The sequence below is a fragment of the Drosophila subobscura genome, chromosome A (assembly GCF_008121235.1).
Source record: "Drosophila subobscura isolate 14011-0131.10 chromosome A, UCBerk_Dsub_1.0, whole genome shotgun sequence".
NCBI lineage: Eukaryota > Metazoa > Arthropoda > Insecta > Diptera > Drosophilidae > Drosophila > Drosophila subobscura.
This window is the reverse complement of record NC_048530.1, coordinates 21,066,710-21,084,486: the sequence shown is the minus strand read 5'-3', so window position 1 is coordinate 21,084,486 and position 17,777 is coordinate 21,066,710. Positions and strand designations below refer to the sequence as shown.

Below are 17,777 nucleotides of genomic sequence, written 5' to 3'. Positions count from 1 at the left end.
TCGTCCGCTGGCGAAACTTTTTAACCCTTTTGTTTAATTAAAAAACACAGCAAACGAACGCAAAAAAAACGAAGAGAAATCGGGAAAACGCGAGAAGGAAAACCCTTGGAGATGCAGAAGAAGACGATGAATGCCAAAGAAGAGGAAGCGGGCAAAGGATAGAAGGACAGAACAGGACAGGACAGAGCAGGACAGCTGGCGCAGAATTTTAAAATGCTTTTCAATACAAAAACAAAAAAAAAGAAGCAGCGAAGAATGAACCCAAAAAAAACATAAATTTCGACAGCCGTTGTCCCAAGCCAACAAAAAGGGGGAAAGGGGTAAGCCAGGGGCAAGAAGGGGAGAAGTGGGGGTGGGGCAGTGCTGCGGGAAAACCAAAGAAAAAGTAAAGTAATTATTTTGCATTTGCGTAGATAAAATTAACGATGATGGCGCGCTGCCCCGACAAACCAGAAGAAAAAAACGCAGAAAGGAAATGGGAAAAAATGAAGGGAAAAATCATCAGTGGGCAGAAGCACGAAAGGAAGGAAGCCCAGTGCGACAGACACAAGCGGACAAAGGACCAGAGCCAGTGGCACTGGCAGTGACAATGCGGCAAGCCCCACTCCACACAGCACCACCCACCCCAGCAACCCCATCATGGGCGTCACTAACCCCATCATTATGCCAATTCAGCTGTCAAAACTTTGTGCGTATTTTAATTTTTCTTTGCGCTTCGCGGCCGTTTTTTAGACCGCGCCTCAGCTTTTCTCTCGCCTTCTTTCCATACACTGCCAAAGAGGGTACTTTGCACTTTTGAGCAGATATTTGCAGCGCAGAGTATTAATCATTTTCCAGCACAAGAACGATTAGTCTGATTTAATTATTTAGCCAAGAAGATGTGCAATTAAAATGAAAAAGGAAAATTAAAAGCTGTTCCAAATTAGTTTTTAGTTGCAGAAATATTTGATGTAGAAAAATAATTCCAAGACCCATAATTGTTAGCTGATTGAAGTGGAATCGCTTCGCCGTAAGTGTATTCGCAGCTGCGACCTCTGCCGCTGCACTTTCTTCGAGTCGAAATATTTTTCTTTTCTCTTAGATTCTTTTTTCTTGGCATTTGTCGCGTTTTATGGCCTGTAAGCGTTTTGGGTGGGGGAGGTGTGGCATGGAGAGTGGGGAGTACATTTTGGATGTGGGTGTGTGCGTTGGCATGGGCTGGGTTTCGGGTGGTGCTGCTGCTGCTGCTCCCCTTAAGTGCGTTGGCTTGATTTTCGTTGCTGTGATTTTCCTTTTTGGACGGCCGTCATTTGAATATGCATGAGACGGCCCAAAAAAATGCCGAGTGTTGGGGCAGAGAGTCCTTGGCTTGGTCCAAAGCTTTGATGGATGACACGTGCGTAGCTGGACCAGAGAGCGAAGGAGACAGGCAGGGGGGCGCTTGGGCACAGAGAATGCGATCACTGTGCTGCCAAAGTGCAGTTTTATTGGTACCAAAAAGAGACTTACAAATCGTTAGAGTGCTGCAAACTAATTGGAATTATTATAAGAAATTTATCCACAAAAAATAAATATTTTGCATTAAAATTGTTCCACCTCTCAAAGGTTTTCTTTTTCCTGCTGATAGAATGGTTTTACCCGAACTTATGACGACTTAAAGTTAAAGTTTTCCACCAATTTCAATGTTTTCTCAACTTGGACAATTTTGTTAAATATTTTGCGGTAATTTCTGAAGAACTTTTCATTAGCAGCAATCTTTCAAAGGAATCCAGAACCATTCATGATAATTATAGACATTTTTAGCATTTTCAGAACTTTATTTTGGATATAAATATCACAAAAAATAAGGTAAATGCATTAAAACGCATCCAGACTTACCATAGAAAGCTGCAAACAAATATGAGAAAATCTATTTTTTGAAGGATTATTTGTGGTCCAGTTGTGGGACTCCTAGGAGCAGCTGGACTCTGCGATCTCTGGGCCTTGTGCCTTGTGCCCCTCCTAGACGACGGCTCTGAGCTGTCCTCCCCGCCCCCTTGCTGCCCTACGCATCCTCTCCTCCTTACGCACTTTCTCTTATTTATTTTGCATACAGAAAAAAGAAAGCGAGAAAGCGAAAAAAGGGGTTGATTATGGTCACTAGCAAATTGGTAGTACGATGTACAGCAACAGCCACTGCCTCCTGACGTCCACCCCCCTCTCCCCCTTGGGGGTGGGGAGTCCAGCTTGGACCAACCGTTGGCAAGGACAAAACAAAAAGGAGCAAAAGTGGATGATTTTTCTTTATTTATTTATTCATTTTTTTTTTGGGTTTTTTTTTTGTTTTTTGGTCGTTGTTGGTTTTATTCGCGAGCAATTTTCGCCGCTAAGATTTTGGTCTTGTGGAGTACATGGGTACATGGGTACATGGGTTGGTATATGGTACATAAAGAGGGCGATCTAAATAAGATTGGGAGCGGGTTGTGTGTGGGGTGTGATGGGTGGCTCTGTTCGGTCTGTTTCTAATGGTTTTTAAATTTCGTAATATTTCAATGTCATTTACGGCTAATGCGCAGCGGCAGGCACACAGGAGCAAACACAACAACAAAAAGTACAGTTGCACACAAAAAGAGTTGGGTTTGGCCTGGCACATCTTTCTCTTAATTAGCTACCCCCCCCACACCTAAGCCCCGACAGTTGACATTGACTTTGGCAAGGAACAAGTTTTCAATTGAATTCGGGAGCAGAAGCGGTCCAAGCGGTCGAAGCGATTCTCGCCGACGACTGTGGAGGATGTGAATGAAAAATTTAAAAGCCAACAGTAGCACACACACAAGCATAAGTAGCACACACAAGCACACACACATGGCACATATACAAAAATGTTGTCAAATAAACAAAATAGAGGGACAGCCAGACAAAACGATTCGCATTTCCTTCTTCTTTTTTTTTTGCGCTCCAATTCGATTTTTTGTATACCCTGAAAAAACACAGCGCTGCCTCCCTCTGTGGTAAATACGAGTGGATATACAGTTTTGAATATTAAGCTGATAATTGTTTATGGAATGTGGTCAAGGAACAAGTCTTTGGTGGAACGAAAGGACAGCCAGGAAAGATATCTTTGGAGTTGGAGGAACTTCTTGAAGCCATCGCATAAAGCGTCTTGCTATTGCACTGCAGAGCCTAAGGTGGAATAATGGTACGACATTGGAACTATGAATTGTTTATGAATCGAGGAAGTATCTGCAATGAAAAAGTTGCACCAAACATTCCAAATTTCGAACGAATTGAGCGCCACAACAGACTCTTTAAGACACCTGCAAAGTGCCAAGAAAACAAAATAAAAATGTTTTGACGAAGCTTACGCACAGCTCGTATTTATGATGTATTTTCTGACAAATATTTCCCCTCGAAAACATGATTAATTGCAGTTTTTATTCGTTGTTGCTTGCTCTTGTCTTTTGCAGTAATAATTTCTGGGAAAGAAAATCGCAAACCATGATCGAATGCAGCTCCTTTTAGAGTTCTTCTTGCTATGAAAAATACATTTTATTTACAAACAAATCCATTCAAATATGACAAAAATTGTCTGGCTATAACTGAAGCTCTGCGGATCTGCAAGAGTATTTGCAAACGTATCTGCGGCCACATCTTTCTCTCGCAGTTTTCGGACGTTTCTTTTTTATTTTGGGCATTGGAAAGAAGTGAAAGTGCAGGGCAGGGGGCGGGGAAACTGAAAGTGGGTGAGGTAGTGGGAGGTGGAGAAAGCAAAGGAAAGGGGCAAAGGCAAAGGCAAAGTCCAGACGAAAGTGAATGTCAAATGGGGGTAGCAATACACACACACACACACACGAGCACACACACGCAGCTTCCCACTCCCACTCCGACTCCGACTCCCACTGCCATACACAAACGCGTGCCACACATGTGGCAGAAGCTAAAGAACGTAATCGCACGTAAGTCCTGACGTCCAGTAAAAAATGCAAAAAACGAAAAACGAAAAACGAAACGAAAAACAGAAGCGAAAACAGGAAACGAAAACGAAAACGAGAAAGCTGCCACATGGAAGGAGCCAGAGGGAGAGAGAGAGAGCGAGCGAAAGTCCTGCGTAAAAAATTCATGCGTATGCGTATGCGTGTGTGTGTGTGTGTGGCAGCATCACCAGCCCAACCCCCCTACGAGTCCCACTCCCACTCCTCCCCCCACCCACATACGTCTGCGTCAGTCACAAGTCATTGAATGTCCTTCGCCGGCAGCTGCTGGCAATTCCTGGCCAATATATCCAGACATCAACGCGCTTCAAATTTCAATACCTACAATATACGAGGATTGCATAATGCAAAGATCAAAGTTCCCCGGTCCTGGTCCTGCTCCTGCTCCTGCCTGGGCAGGGCTGGTGTGGGATGTGCGATGTGCGATGTGGGATTGGATTGGGTCGGCGCTGAAGACTTGAACTTTAAATTCATTTGGACAATTGAAAATTATGTTGAAAGCAGGTTGCTGGGGCGGCGTAAAACGATTTGCACAGATCACAAGAACGTTCAGACTCTCAGCTGGCATGGGTGTGTGTCCAAGATTGATTCCTGTGGGAATTGAGCTCAACATCATTTTGATTTCCATTCAATTTGTTGGGTGGTTGCCAAAAATTCTGCACGCGGTATGATGTCCCTCTATGGCCCATTAATGCCACAAACGATGTCTTCATTTCATTCAGTTTTTGGTAATTGCCAACAGAATGGTTTTTGCTACAGAAAATTTGGCAAAAAGCAATCCCCAATTGGCAAAAAAGTTATTTTGATAGAAATCTCAGCCGTAGAATAATTGGAAGGCAAAGAATTGACAGTTGTCATGGTCAAATATTGGTTCTTAACTCAAGAAGAGAAAGAGTTCAGCAATGGAATTGTAATATAATTATTAGACGCTTGAAAGCGTGCAATTTACATGGAAGAAACGTTAGAAAACTTAAATAAAAGTAAATCTTCCGACAAAATAAATAAATTAAAACTGATGAACATTTACATTTGAACCAATTTATGGCGCGGGATACATACAAAAAGAGTTGTATTTAATGTGAATACAAATGTTATGCAATGGTGGCAACCCTGAACTATCATAATTGCAATCCGTTAGTGTGTCATGCATTTTGGGTTTTTTTGTTTGGTTTTTGGTCTTTTTTTTGTGGAACTTTCTGGATCAAGCAAGTAGGCCTTGACTTTGTCTGCCTGTCACGGACTCCGCTTTGTGTTAGTTTCCCAGTTTCAGAGCCAGTGTTCAGTTGTTCATAGTTGTGAAAACAGTGCAGTTCCAAAAACAGGTGAACAAAAAAAAAAATAGAACAAAAAAAATTTTAGTTAAATTGTGAAATTAATTGTCAAAATTTGTTCGTTTGTGGGAAATCTTTTTGCAGTTCATTTGTTCGGAAAACTAACAAACAAACCAAAAAAAAAATGCACAAACGCTCAAAGAGCAAAATGAAGAAGCCGCCGCTGCTGCCCATTGGGGCGGAGCGGGCCATTCGTCTGCGAACGGCACAGACCCTAAGCCAGAAACAGAGCAAAGCTACTGACGAAGGCACCACCGATGAAGTCACACCGCAATGGGGACGCCCCTTCAAGCCGTACTTCACGCTCACAAAAATGCAACAGCCAGACAGCACCATGAGCAGACCACAAGCAGATGGAATGTTCGGCCCGGGGGGAAGCGCGGGGGACCCCGAAGAGCAGGCGCCCGACCAACCCAACGACCCGAAGCAGCACCGCGAAGCCGAAGAGCCGAGGGCTAGCACCTACGACTACGACGGGGAGCCGGCAAGTGACGTCACACTCGAGTACACGAACGAGATTCTGTACAGCGAGCTGGTGCGACTGCAGACACGAAGCGGCAAGCTGGCGCAAAGAATTCGCGATACGCTGCCCACGCACTTGCAGCGCCAGCTGTTCCAGCAGGAGCTCGTCGGCCAGCATCTGATGGCGGAGCGGAAGATCTGTAAGCTGCTCGAGGGGCGTCATAAGGCGATTTTTGAGCGGCTCTCGCAGAAACGGAAGCAACAGAAGGCCGAGATGGCAGCAAAGAATGAGGAGCAAGCTCAGGCGGAGCAGAATAAGGAGCTGCAACAGTCGCAGACTCTGCCGCAGATGCAGCCACAGCTGCAGCCCCAGCCCGGGAACTCGAATCAGAACCAGAAACCAAACAATGCTCTGGCGCAGAATCAGAAGCAGTCTCAAGAACAGAATGCAACCAATGAACAGATTCCGAAACAGAATAAGGCCCACAGTGCGATAGCAAATCAAAGCCACAATTACGCTCATAATACGGACCAGCAGCAGAGCCAGCAGCAAAATCAGCAATGTCACGCCCAGAACCTGAACCAGAATCAGAGCCAGTTTGCGAACCAGAACCATGGCCAGTTTTCTAATCTGAATCAAAACCAGATTCAGTTTGCAAACCAGAATCCAAGTCAACCTGCCAATCAGAATGAGCACCACAACTGGAGCCAGTTCACGAACCAGAATCAGAGTCAGTTCACGAACCAGAATCAAAACCACAATCTGAATCAACTTGCCAATCAGAATCAATCCGACAATCAGAACAATTTTTCAAACAAGAATCAGAAGCAGTTTGCGAATGAGAATCAGAGCCAGTTCGCGAACGGGAATCAGAACCAGCATTTGAACAATAATCAGAACGAGAATTTTAACCAGAATCAGAGCCAGTTTGCGAACCAGAATCTGAATCAGAACCAGTATCAGACACAGAATCAGTCCGAGTTTGAAAACCAAAATCAGATCCAAAATCAGAGCCAGTTTGAGGAGCAGGATCTGAACCACAATGAGATCCAGTATGCCAACGAGAATCAGATCCAGTACGCAAACGAGAATCAGAGCCAGAATCATTTTGCAAACCAGAATCAAAGCCAGAATTTGAACCAGAATATGAGTCAACTTGCCGACCAGAATCAGAGCCAGGATCAGAGCCAGCTTGCGGACCAGACCGAGAACATATTTGCGAACCTGAATCTGAACCAGTATTATAAGATGAGTCAGAACCTCAATAAGGCTCTGACTGGGAACCTGCGTGCAGGTCAATCAGCGAACCGGATTATAAATGAATTTGCGGAGCAAATGTTGAACCACGTCGCGAACCAGAATGCAATGCAGAATCAAATTCTCGCACAGAATCAGCAGAACCAGAACGAGCGGATCATTTACGCTCGGGTTGGCAACCAAAATCCAAGCCAGACTGACAGCCAGAATCCGACCGTGATTCTGAACAAAAATCCGAGCAGCAATCCCGCTCAGTTTCCGAACCAAAAACCAAAGCAGCAGCAGCAGTACAGTCACCACAATCAAGCTCCGAATGTAAGTCCAAATCGGAATTCAAACTCGAATCGAGCGGCGCAGCGTACTCGCGGGTATCGAGGACATCCGAATGGCTCTCCAGAAGCCGCAGATGACTTGAATGATATTCCTGCCGCCTGGCAGCTGCAGGCAGCTGCGGCACGTTGTGCTGCATGGTCCGCGCTGCATTCAGCCACACAGCGCCGTGCCGCGGAGCAGTCTGCTGCTCAACGTCCATGGCAGGGATCGGAGTTCTCAACACCAGCACCATCCGTGGCAATGGGTTCTCCTCCTTCATTTGGGTCGCCACAAAACGATGACCAAGAGTCGCCCGACTCTTCCCAAGGCACACTGACGGGCTCACCAACGGCGACTATTACAGGCTCCCCGGACACATCGCAGGGCACTCTTCGGGGATCTCCGCTGCTGCCCACGCCCCAGACCCCACCAGCGGCGGCACCCACACAGCAAATGACGCTGCTAGCAACGCCAGCGGATCCGAAAGCCAACACTCCGTGGTACCGGCCAGACAATAGCCGGGGCGGAGCGATCCGGAAGCCCAACGAGGCAGCCTGCACCACGCTACAGTACCAGGAGCCCAGCCAGTGGCCCCCCATCGGTACCACAGTGCGCGGTGCCACCGCCCAGACAGCGCCTGCAGGGCCCCAACAAGTCAGCTCTTCGACTTCCCTGGCCCCGAATCCATGGCCCCTAATTGGCGGTCCGGCACGCCCGGCCAGCTCTTCACGTGGTCCAGCACGCAGCACCTCACGCAGCACCTCACGCACCCAAGCACCACGGAGCCCATCGCGTGCTGCGAAACGCCAGCGATTTCAACGTTCCACTTCGCGTGCCCATCGCAAGCCGCATCCGTCCGTTGTGCTCGGCTGCACGCCCTGGGCCCACGTCAAGGCGCAGAGCGGTCAACCCAAGAGTCAAACGATGAACGCTGCCGGTCAGCAGCAGCACCAGCACCAGCAGCAGCAGCAGCGCTACAACAATCAGTACAACAATCAGCGAAACTATCAGAACTATCAGCAGCACCAACAGTATCAGAACAACTATCGTGTCTATGGTGGCATACCCAGCACTGAGCCCTCAAGCAGCATTTACACGGGCCTGCTGCCAACGCCAATGCCACAGATGCCCACACCACAGCTGCTGGAGGATCAGCAGCTGGGCAGTGGCACGGCCAAGCAACTGAATGTGGCACAGAATCGCCAGAAGCGTCCACAGACAGGCACGAAGTAAGAAAATGAAGCACCAACAAAGCCAAAAGGCGGCCACCAACTAAAGTAAAGATTCAACACACCCACACATCAGACATCAGACATTAGACATCAAAAATCAAGATAGCCCAAAAGAATAATCAAATGCCCAGAGATTCGATCTCTCCCAACAGCAAACAGTCAAGAGTCAAATTCCGCAGTGTACGATTTTCGAAGCAGACCAAAATCAAAGCATGCCACGCGAATGTTCCTGCCACACACACACAAACATTTTGTATCCATTTGTGAAGGATTCTAATATGAAATAATATTTCTGTACACTTTTTACACACACACAAAAGCGGAAGGTGTTCTTCATGTGGGTGATCCAATGGTCAGGCAGACTGCAATCGGAAAGATCTCTTTCAATTGGATTTGCTTTTGTGTTTTAGATTTTGATGGCACACCTCCAACTCTCGCCCAGTGCTCCCCCCCACTGCCTCATGCGCTCATCCGCAACTGCCGCTTCTGTCTCCTGTCTCCTGGCTCTCCCAGCTCCCAGCTCCCAGCTCCCCGTAGAAGCAGCGCTAATTTTCAAAGCTTTTGGCCAACGGCGCTTATGAAGGCTCTCGGCCCATGAAGTTCGCATTACGTATGTAAAATAGTGCAGAGGAAACCCATCCTACCATGGCTGACTAGCCCCTTGCCTCTGCCCACACACTTGGGCTCTGTCACTTGCCTCTGGTTGCCACTTCCCTGTCCCTGTGCTTGGCCTTGATTCACATTCAGATTCTGCTTCTGGTGCTGGCCCACCCCGACCCACTCTGGCTTAGGGCACAACTTACGCACTTTACATATAACAACAACATAAAGACAAAACTGTGGAGCGAAAAACAAAAGTAAAGTCGAAGCTTTAGATACCCTGACACACACGCAAAACAAACAGCAGTTAGAGCTGAAGAATATCTGCGCTTTTTGAGGCTGATAATAATTTTTGCTATTACAAAATCAATGGGAAAGATCTGCAGAAGTCTGATAAGGGAACAGAAAACTCTAGAGAAGATCAGAAAGCATTTGTGAACACATCTTTGGTTCTTTTGGTTCTGCTTTTTAGATCTACTTTTTCAACTTTATTTTTGCATTTTGGCTGCACTTTCTCCTGCGGATGTTGCCCCTACAAAATCCCATGCCAAATGTTACTCCAGCGTGGGCTTATGAGCCGATTACTTACCTCAAAGTGTGGCCAATATCTGCTCAAAAGTCACCATACCCTCAGCCAAGGGCATACGCGCTTGAGCAGCATTTGGAAAGGGAGGACAGCCTGGTGCAGGACATCGACAGGGGGCAGAGAGACGTCCCGTACTGGCCGGGGGAGGCTGGGCAATGGCTTTTATTGTAAGTTAAGTTGATGCCCCATGCCCAAGCCCATGCTCATGTGTGTGTGTGTGTGTGTCTGCATAGCTGTTTATCTGTGTGTGTGTGTGTGTGTGTGGCCGGAGGGGGGTTCCGTTTGGCATTCGCAAATTTTCGTTCGTTTTGTGTGTGTGTGTCGGAAATTTAAAATGTTCTCTGTGGAAATTGGTTTAGCCATGCGTGTGTGTGTGTGTGTGTGCTGTGGGGGAAGGGGTAGCGCTTATGTAATGCAGGTGGGTGCTTGTGTGTGTGCGTCGAATGTCCTAACTTTCTCCACATAAACATCACAGAAATATAGCCAGAGAGAGAGAGAGAGAGAGAGAGATGCCAGAGCTCTGCTCCGCTCTGCCTGATTGTATGCCAAACTCTGACTTCAGATTCTCAATTCAAAAACTATGCATACATACATATGTGTGTGTGTGCGTGTGTGCGTGTGTGTGTGTTTAGGTAAGCAAACTTTTGTCGATTTTACTCCACGTGAACAGCTTGAGGGGGGGCTGCGCTCCACCGCGGGCCGTGGCTGATCTTGGCAAGAAAATGCTGTCTTAGTCCTGCCATTCAGCTGCAACTAGCAGCAGTCTGATGCGATCCATTGTCAACTCTATTTGGGCAGCGAATAAAACCGAACGACAGCCCTGCCATTACAGCTTCTTGTGGGGCTGCCAGCCCCCTCGCTTGGGTGCCACTGTGCTCGGTGCGCTGTGCCTCGAGCGGTTTGCTGTGGAGCGGATAGTTTGGCTGGCCATAAATTAGTAAGCATCCTTTGCAGCACACATCCAATTTGCATGTACATAATGTACATTTATACATATGTATGTACATGCCCCCTGTATGTGCTGCCAAGTCAGCGACACAGTTTGGCAAAGGATTAAACTCTGTTTTTGTAATTAAGTTGAAATTTATAATCAAGGCGAGTTCTTGTTTGTCTGCCCAAAGGGTGGACTTGGTGGTGGGTTGCTCGTGTGTGTGTGTGTGTGTGTGAGTTTACGGATAGTTTGGCCAACTTCTGGTCATGTGTGTGCGGCTGTGCGGGTGTGCGCCTACAGCATTTTGTCTTATGCAAAGTAGTTTTCAAGTTGTGCGACCACAGACAAACAAATGGGGGATGGCCACAATGGGGGATGTGGCTGAAGGCTAGAGCTGGAGGTGGCTGCCGGTGGCTGGGGGCTGCCCTGTAGCTGTAGATGTTGGAGGCGGCACTACCCTAGGCAGCGGGCATTACAATGTTACCATCGAAGCTGCTGCAACCATTGGCTGCACTTCCAATTAAAATCTTTTTGTGAGCAAAAATCCTACTGTCAGAGTATTCAGAACTTCGACTGACTTGATTTGTTGTTGCTGGGCTTTTTTCTGGTAACTTTGGCATTTGCACGCCTCAGCGCATTCAACAGAGATCCCATACAGCGCCCCCCCACACACCCGAAACCCATTCCAAATCGAAATACAAAATCCGTAGCATACTTTTGCGGGCTGCGTGTTTAATTTATGACCAGCCACACACACACACACACATACCGTGTCTGCGTGTGCGTATAGTTTTTTAGTTCTTCCTTTTTTTGTTGTTTACAGGCAGAGACCCAGTGACTTACATTGAAATTTGGGGTAAAGTTTTTGCAAGAAAAATCAAAATCGAAAAGCAAATGCAAAATCATGGCTCAATTTTTGTTGTGGTCCGTGCCAGCATTAGCATCGCTTGCTGCCCAGCAATCAAATTGCTATCTCTTTCACTCTCTCTCTCTCTCTCTGTCTCTGTCTCTGTCTCTCTTTTGCCAGGGGCCGCACGGCAGGGACTAAAAGGGTTGTCTTGTCCTTGTCCGCCTTTGACGGGCAGCAGCGAAAGTCTCCAAAAAGAAAATCATTTGATAAGAGACAGAGACAGAAGACAGCAGAGACAGGACACACCGGGAGCGGGAGCGGGAGCGGGAGTGAGGAAACGAGAGCGTACGAGCGAAGCTTGGACACAATTTCCTACTTAAAAAACCAAACAAAAAATAAAACGAGAAAAACGAGCAAAAGGCCGAACGCCCGTCCGCTAAAGGGGGCTGGTCTGGACTGTCAACTACACAACATGGAAAATGAAAAGCTAAGGGAAGATTTCCTTATATTTTTTTGTGCTACTCCCCCCCGCACCACTGTTTATTTCTTTTTCGACAGACAGGCAGACAGGCAGGCAGACATGTGTATGTATGCACGGACACGGACACGGACAGGAACACGGACACGGACACGGACAAGGTACATGTGGCCGCCTGCCTGCCTTCCTGCCTGCATTTGCATGTATAAATTTCGTTTTTTATGTAATTTCTCATTTTGCTGCGCTGCTGAGGCAACGCGTTGGACGTCCCGCGCCTTGTGTGGTCAACATTTGCTCTCGAAATGCTGCACTTAGCAGCGAGAGGAGCAGCGAAGGAGGTCGCTCGATGGTCTAAGTTTGAGGCTTAGTAGGAGAATGCACGATGCATCCACAGCAGCGGAAATAATCTCACATTTTGTGCGTGTTTCCCTTGGTTTGAGCTTAGCTTTGATTTGTTTTTAGCAATTATTTGCACAAGTTTGTTGACGCATTTTAGAGCTAATTTCAATTTAATATTCCCATATTTATTAGCCTTGCTGGACGCCTATTTCCAGTGCCATTTAATGTATGTTTAAGTATGGAAGAGAGGCTTGCAAACCCTTTTTTAGCGATTGATTTTCTCTTCCTAAATCCGGAGTGCCGCTGGCTGGCTGCCCACTTGCTCGCAGTCTTTGTCTTTCATTGAAATTTTCATTGGCATTTACTTAAATTATCCATTTATCGCTGCTTTTTCTCTCTCTTTTCTTGTGCGAAGAATTTATCGCGTAAAATGCAACTAAAAATGGCACAAAAATGTGTCCAACCATTCCAAGCTTGACCATTTGCTAAGCTCCTAGCCCTGATCCTGACTCGGTTCGTGCACCTAACTCCATTCAGCTCAACCTGCTGCTAAAACCCTTCTGCTGTGCCTCTGCCGCCCCTCTGCTGTTTCTTGCTACTTGCCGGATCCAGTCATAAACTTGCAACTTGCGCTTTTGGCACAACTCATTTCCGGACAAGGCAGATAAGCCCATGGAGCGGCCAGGACCAGGACCTGTGCCAGATGCAGGAAAACTCTCTGCCTCCTGCTCCTCCTCCTGCTGCTGCTGCTGCTGCTGCTGCCTCTGGACAATCTGTCCACCTTATCATGGTAATAACTGTAAGCATGTAAGCCTGGCCAAAGGGGGTGATTTTGTAATTTTCTTTACATTTCTTTGCTGCTTTCTCTCTCTCTCTCTCTCTCTTTTGCACTCCCACTCCCACACCCGTCCACTGCTGCTGTCCGCCTTTTTTCGGCTTTTTTTCGCCGACGCAATTTCTGGTAACCCTTTTTGGGCACTTTCACTTTTCATCCTCCCACTCCCCGCGCTCTGCCCACCCGCGCTGCCTGCCGCCTTACTGCCGCCCACCTCCTGGCTCTCGCTTCTGCTTTTCTCAGAGATTTTTGGCTCGTTTTTTATGTCTGTTTGTATATTTTCTATATAATTTGGTGCGTTTGCCCCTGCTCCTGCTGTCCTCCTGCTGTCCTCCTGCTGTCCCCCTCCTCCTCAGCTTCCCCCTTTCGTTTGCTTCTTTCGTTTGTTCGTTCTTCTCCATTTCTTTTTTTGGGCTGGTCAGCTTTTCTGCACGCTTGGCAAACATTGCCAAAAAAAAACGAGAAAAAAACGAACTGGGAGTGGGTCAGCGGGGGGGTGGTTGGTGGGCAACGTGTGCACAGGGGGAAGGGTTGTTCGGGCAAGGATTGCAAGGGGTTATGCTGGCCAGGGCCAATTGTCCAAACGAATCCTGTGCCGCGTGCGCGTTGCACAGTTGACACTCCACAAAGTGAACTCTCATCAACGAAACGAGCGGCTGCAGTTGGAGCCAAGCCACGTGCAGAGTGTCGGCAATCGCAACTTATATGCCCAGTGGCAGGAGATCATCTCCCTGCAGCGTCTGGCACTGCTCAAGCAGGCATCACTGTACCTTCTGTGTGTGTGTGTGTGTGTGCAGCACTTTCCATTTTCATTTTTTTTTGCACACACTCCGCTACCCCGCGCTGAGCCCCTGGACACCGCACCCCCATATTTTGTTACATTTTTGTTCACTTTCGCTTACGTTTTTTTTCCCCTGTTCGCTTTTTTTTGTGTGCGCTGCTGGCGAAAGGATTCGTGCGAAACAAAAAGCCTGTCCAGAGTTGACCAAGCCACCCACCCACACACCCACACCCCATTTACCCATCAGCTCCCCACCTTCCCCCCAGCCTGCACATGCCACACGCACACTTGGGTGTCTTTATCGGGGGCCAGAAAGAGACAGCCAGCGAGCGCGCTCAGCCATGTGCCAAAAAAGCAAGGACCTGGACGCCGTCCAGTTGGTTGCTTTTTGGCCACTGTCCTCTCTCTCTCTCTCTCTCTCTGACTCGCTCTCTATCTGGGGTTTTTTTTTTTTAGCATTTTCCATTTTCTTTTAATTCAGCCTGACCCCCCGCCCCGAGCGCTGGCCGCGCCGACTGGGCGACTTTCTTTTGTTGCGTGGAAGTAAGCGGAAAAGGGAAAATTGTAAATTGAGTTACGCATTCTGACAGTTTGCATTACGATCTCTAGTCAACCCCGTCGGAGCCCCCGCACTCCCCGCACTCCCCTCACTCCCCGCACTCCCCGCACTCCCCGCACTCCCCGCACTCCCCGCACCCCCTGCTGTCACACATGATGGCCACACATACACATAAGTGTTTGTGTGCGTGTGTGTGTGTGTGTGTGGGCTATCTATCGATCTACTTTACTCTTCATTGGCATTATTCTCGTCGTCGTCGTCGTCGTCTTCGTCAATTGAATTCGTTTCATTTCGTTTCGTTTGAATGAATTTCGCTTGGGACTGTTCCTGATGTTTTCCACTATATCAGCATATATGTATACACACACACACACACACACATGCACATGCACATGTATATGTCTTGTGTGCATGTGTTTGTTTGTGTCCAGTTGGGTCCCTTTTTTTGCTGACACGCCTGAAAAGGCTTCGCATATTTAAACATATTAAATATCAAAGGACATTTGCCTCAATTCCCAATTTCGCTCACATTTCTCTCTCTCTCTCTCTGACCATCTCAGACCTGAGAAGCTGATACCGAAGCCCGATGCTGATGCTGCTGATGCTTTTGCCCAATTAAATTTGCATCATTTGTCATGGCAATGGATGCCACTCAGTTGGGTTGTGTGTGTGTGGGAAGGTGGCAAAAGCACCATTAGAGAGAGAGCTTCACATCAAGAAAAAAAGGGATCACACAGCGCTGAATCAATAAAACATTGACAACCAAAACAACAAAAACAAACAAGCAAACAAACAGAAATGAAGCTCAATGAAGCAGTTTACCGAAAACATATGCAACTTAATTGAGGAAGAGGTGGAGAGCAGCCTAACGGTTCCCAGAAACTGCTTGGCAAATGCGCGCTCAACGCGTACGATTCTCCGCGAAGGCAAGCAGTACATTGAAAGCAATTGAAACAACAGAAACTGCTTGCCAATTAATGGAGACCAAATGCAGATTCAATGCGTAGAATTTTCCACTGCAGCAATCATTAAAATTAGTGCTGCCACTCTAAAAGTTCTTATTTAATTTGCTTTAAATATATAAATGTTGGTTTTTTCAAGCTCTTAGTTAAATTTGAATATGAATTTCATTGAATCAATGGAAAGTCTTCAGGCAGTGCTAATGGGATGCATGCCAAACTGCTGGTTAAATCCAATATGGAAATTGAATATAAAATAATGTTCGCAAATATTCGGTAGCTAAATAAATTTGTGCAACATAAATTAATGACAAATTTAAGCATGTTTTCGTGTCCGCTTGCAATGACAGCTGAACGCATTGGCGGGCTCAAGCTCAGGTATCCGAGTGGATTCAATTTGTTGTCAGGTTTTAATTTTCAAATCTAAACTATTATTAGCCTTTTAATTGAAGAGTCTACGATCTACATTTATGCATTCTTACCACAAATATACACAGTAATTAGCAGCTCCTGCCCCACAAGGCAGGCAAAACTCTTTTTCTTTTTTTTGCGCTACTTTTTCTCCCTAGTTGTGTCTCATTTTTTCCTTGCCTTAGTTTTGCCCCCAGCCTCAGTCCCCCTGTGAAACCTTTTGCGACCGCTTTTGGCTGGGATAAATGGTTTCCCCTATTTTTGTTAAAAATTCAATTAAAATTGTTTAACTTAGACAAAGACAACAACAACATAAATACATTATATAAAATAAAATAAAAAGGAGACAACAAATAAAAGGAAAAGGAAAAGCAAAAGAAAAGAGTTACAACACGCGGCAGCAGCAGCAGCGGCAGCGGACATTTCAAACAAAAGACAACATAACGAGATTCACACACACACACACACACACACACACACACACATTAAAAGCCACCCCCTTAGTGGGCGACCAGCAACAAAAAAAGTGAAAATACAAAGCAAAATCAAATAAAAAACACAGCAAAAAAAAACCAAAACGAAAAAGCATGTAAAAAAGAGAGCGACCTACAGAGGGAGAGAGAGAGAGAGAGTGAAAGAGATGGATGGTCAGCGAAAGAGAGAGAATGAGAGAGCGAGGAATTGAGAAAAAATAAAACCCGCTTAAATTAAGCCCACCTACTGGACCAACCCACCCAAAGCCATGCCAAAAGGAAAGGGGCAAGGGGTAAGGCAGAGGCTGGACAGCAAAACGCACGAACGGGTAACGGGTTGAGGGTGGCGGGCTAAAGGATGCCCAGCAACGTTGATGAGCAGGCCACCAGTGCAGTGGGTGGGTGGGTGGTGATGATCCGCCCGCTGGCACTTGCCAATTTAAAAAAGAACAACAAAAGAGCGGGACTTGGAGAGTGGGAGAGAGAGTGGAGTTATGTAGGTAGATGGACGCAAAGAAACGGCCACGCAGCATAAATAAAATGCCTGCCAAGCAAGCCCCCCCACGCACACCAGCACCAGCACCAACAGCAGCACACACCCACACCCACACAGAACAACCCTTTTCTGGGCTGCTTCTACGCTATCTTCTGCTTCTGCTTCTGCTCGAGTGCTGCTCGGCCAGTGGCCAGCCAGTGCTGCGTGCCCGAGCACTCCCATGGCCACCCACCGAAGAGGAAACTAAAAATTATTGCGACTGAAGCCGACTGTCGTGCCCCTGCTCTGCCAGTGATCCTGGTCCAACGCCTGTGCCTGCGCCTGTGCCTTGACCATTTTCAACGATACGCTGCGTGGGTGCACAGTGGAACAACTACTGCAAAAAGGCACATTTTGAAGCATTTCAAAATTAAACATTAATCAAGAGGCAGGAAGCCTTGGCAGTCTGCATACAAAATCCGACTCTGAGAGCTCTGAGTCTCCATCGAGGTGCACTTTAAGGTGTCACAAACGCTGCTTTCTGCGAGCTATAACCACATGCAAATGTGTTCCTAAATGTACCTACAACTATATTGAATGCCTGCCAACAGGATTTCTCCTGCTTGCACTCCACTGTGCGTTTGCAATTGGGTGGGTATGGCGGCGGATGGCCCCAAGAGCGTGCATTGCATGTACATGAAGCCATCAGCACATTCGGCTGCACACATATGTTGGCACGTTCTGTGGCCCCTGACCCATCATCCATTCCTGCTTGGGGTCCTTCAGCCACACATCCTTGAAGCGACACCGTCGTGCGTGTACATAGGCAAATAAATATTATAGCTGATGCTGAGTGGGTGTGGGAGTGGGCAACACTTGCCAGCCGTAAGGGTTGCCCCACACACAGACAGACACATATGCAGATGGTCCCCGCTTGTGGCAACTGCAGGCGTGC

General features: G+C 47.1%; 1 protein-coding gene across 3 annotated transcripts; it reads left to right on the top strand.

Annotated features, from left to right (window-relative positions):
• Positions 1-5,219: 5,219 nt before the first annotated feature.
• LOC117902980 (GATA zinc finger domain-containing protein 14-like) lies at positions 5,220-8,782 on the top strand. 3 transcript variants are annotated; one of them, XM_034814673.1, is made up of 2 exons: positions 5,220-7,568; positions 8,262-8,782. In XM_034814673.1, exons 1-2 carry the CDS (start codon positions 5,406-5,408, stop codon positions 8,544-8,546), a joined length of 2,448 nt encoding a protein of 815 aa, XP_034670564.1. In that variant the 5' UTR covers positions 5,220-5,405; the 3' UTR covers positions 8,547-8,782. The 3 variants fall into 3 exon arrangements, with proteins under 3 accessions (XP_034670564.1, XP_034670554.1, XP_034670544.1); XM_034814663.1 differs by having other exon boundaries at positions 5,221-6,227; positions 6,309-8,782; XM_034814653.1 differs by having other exon boundaries at positions 5,221-8,295; positions 8,359-8,782.
• Positions 8,783-17,777: the final 8,995 nt, after the last annotated feature.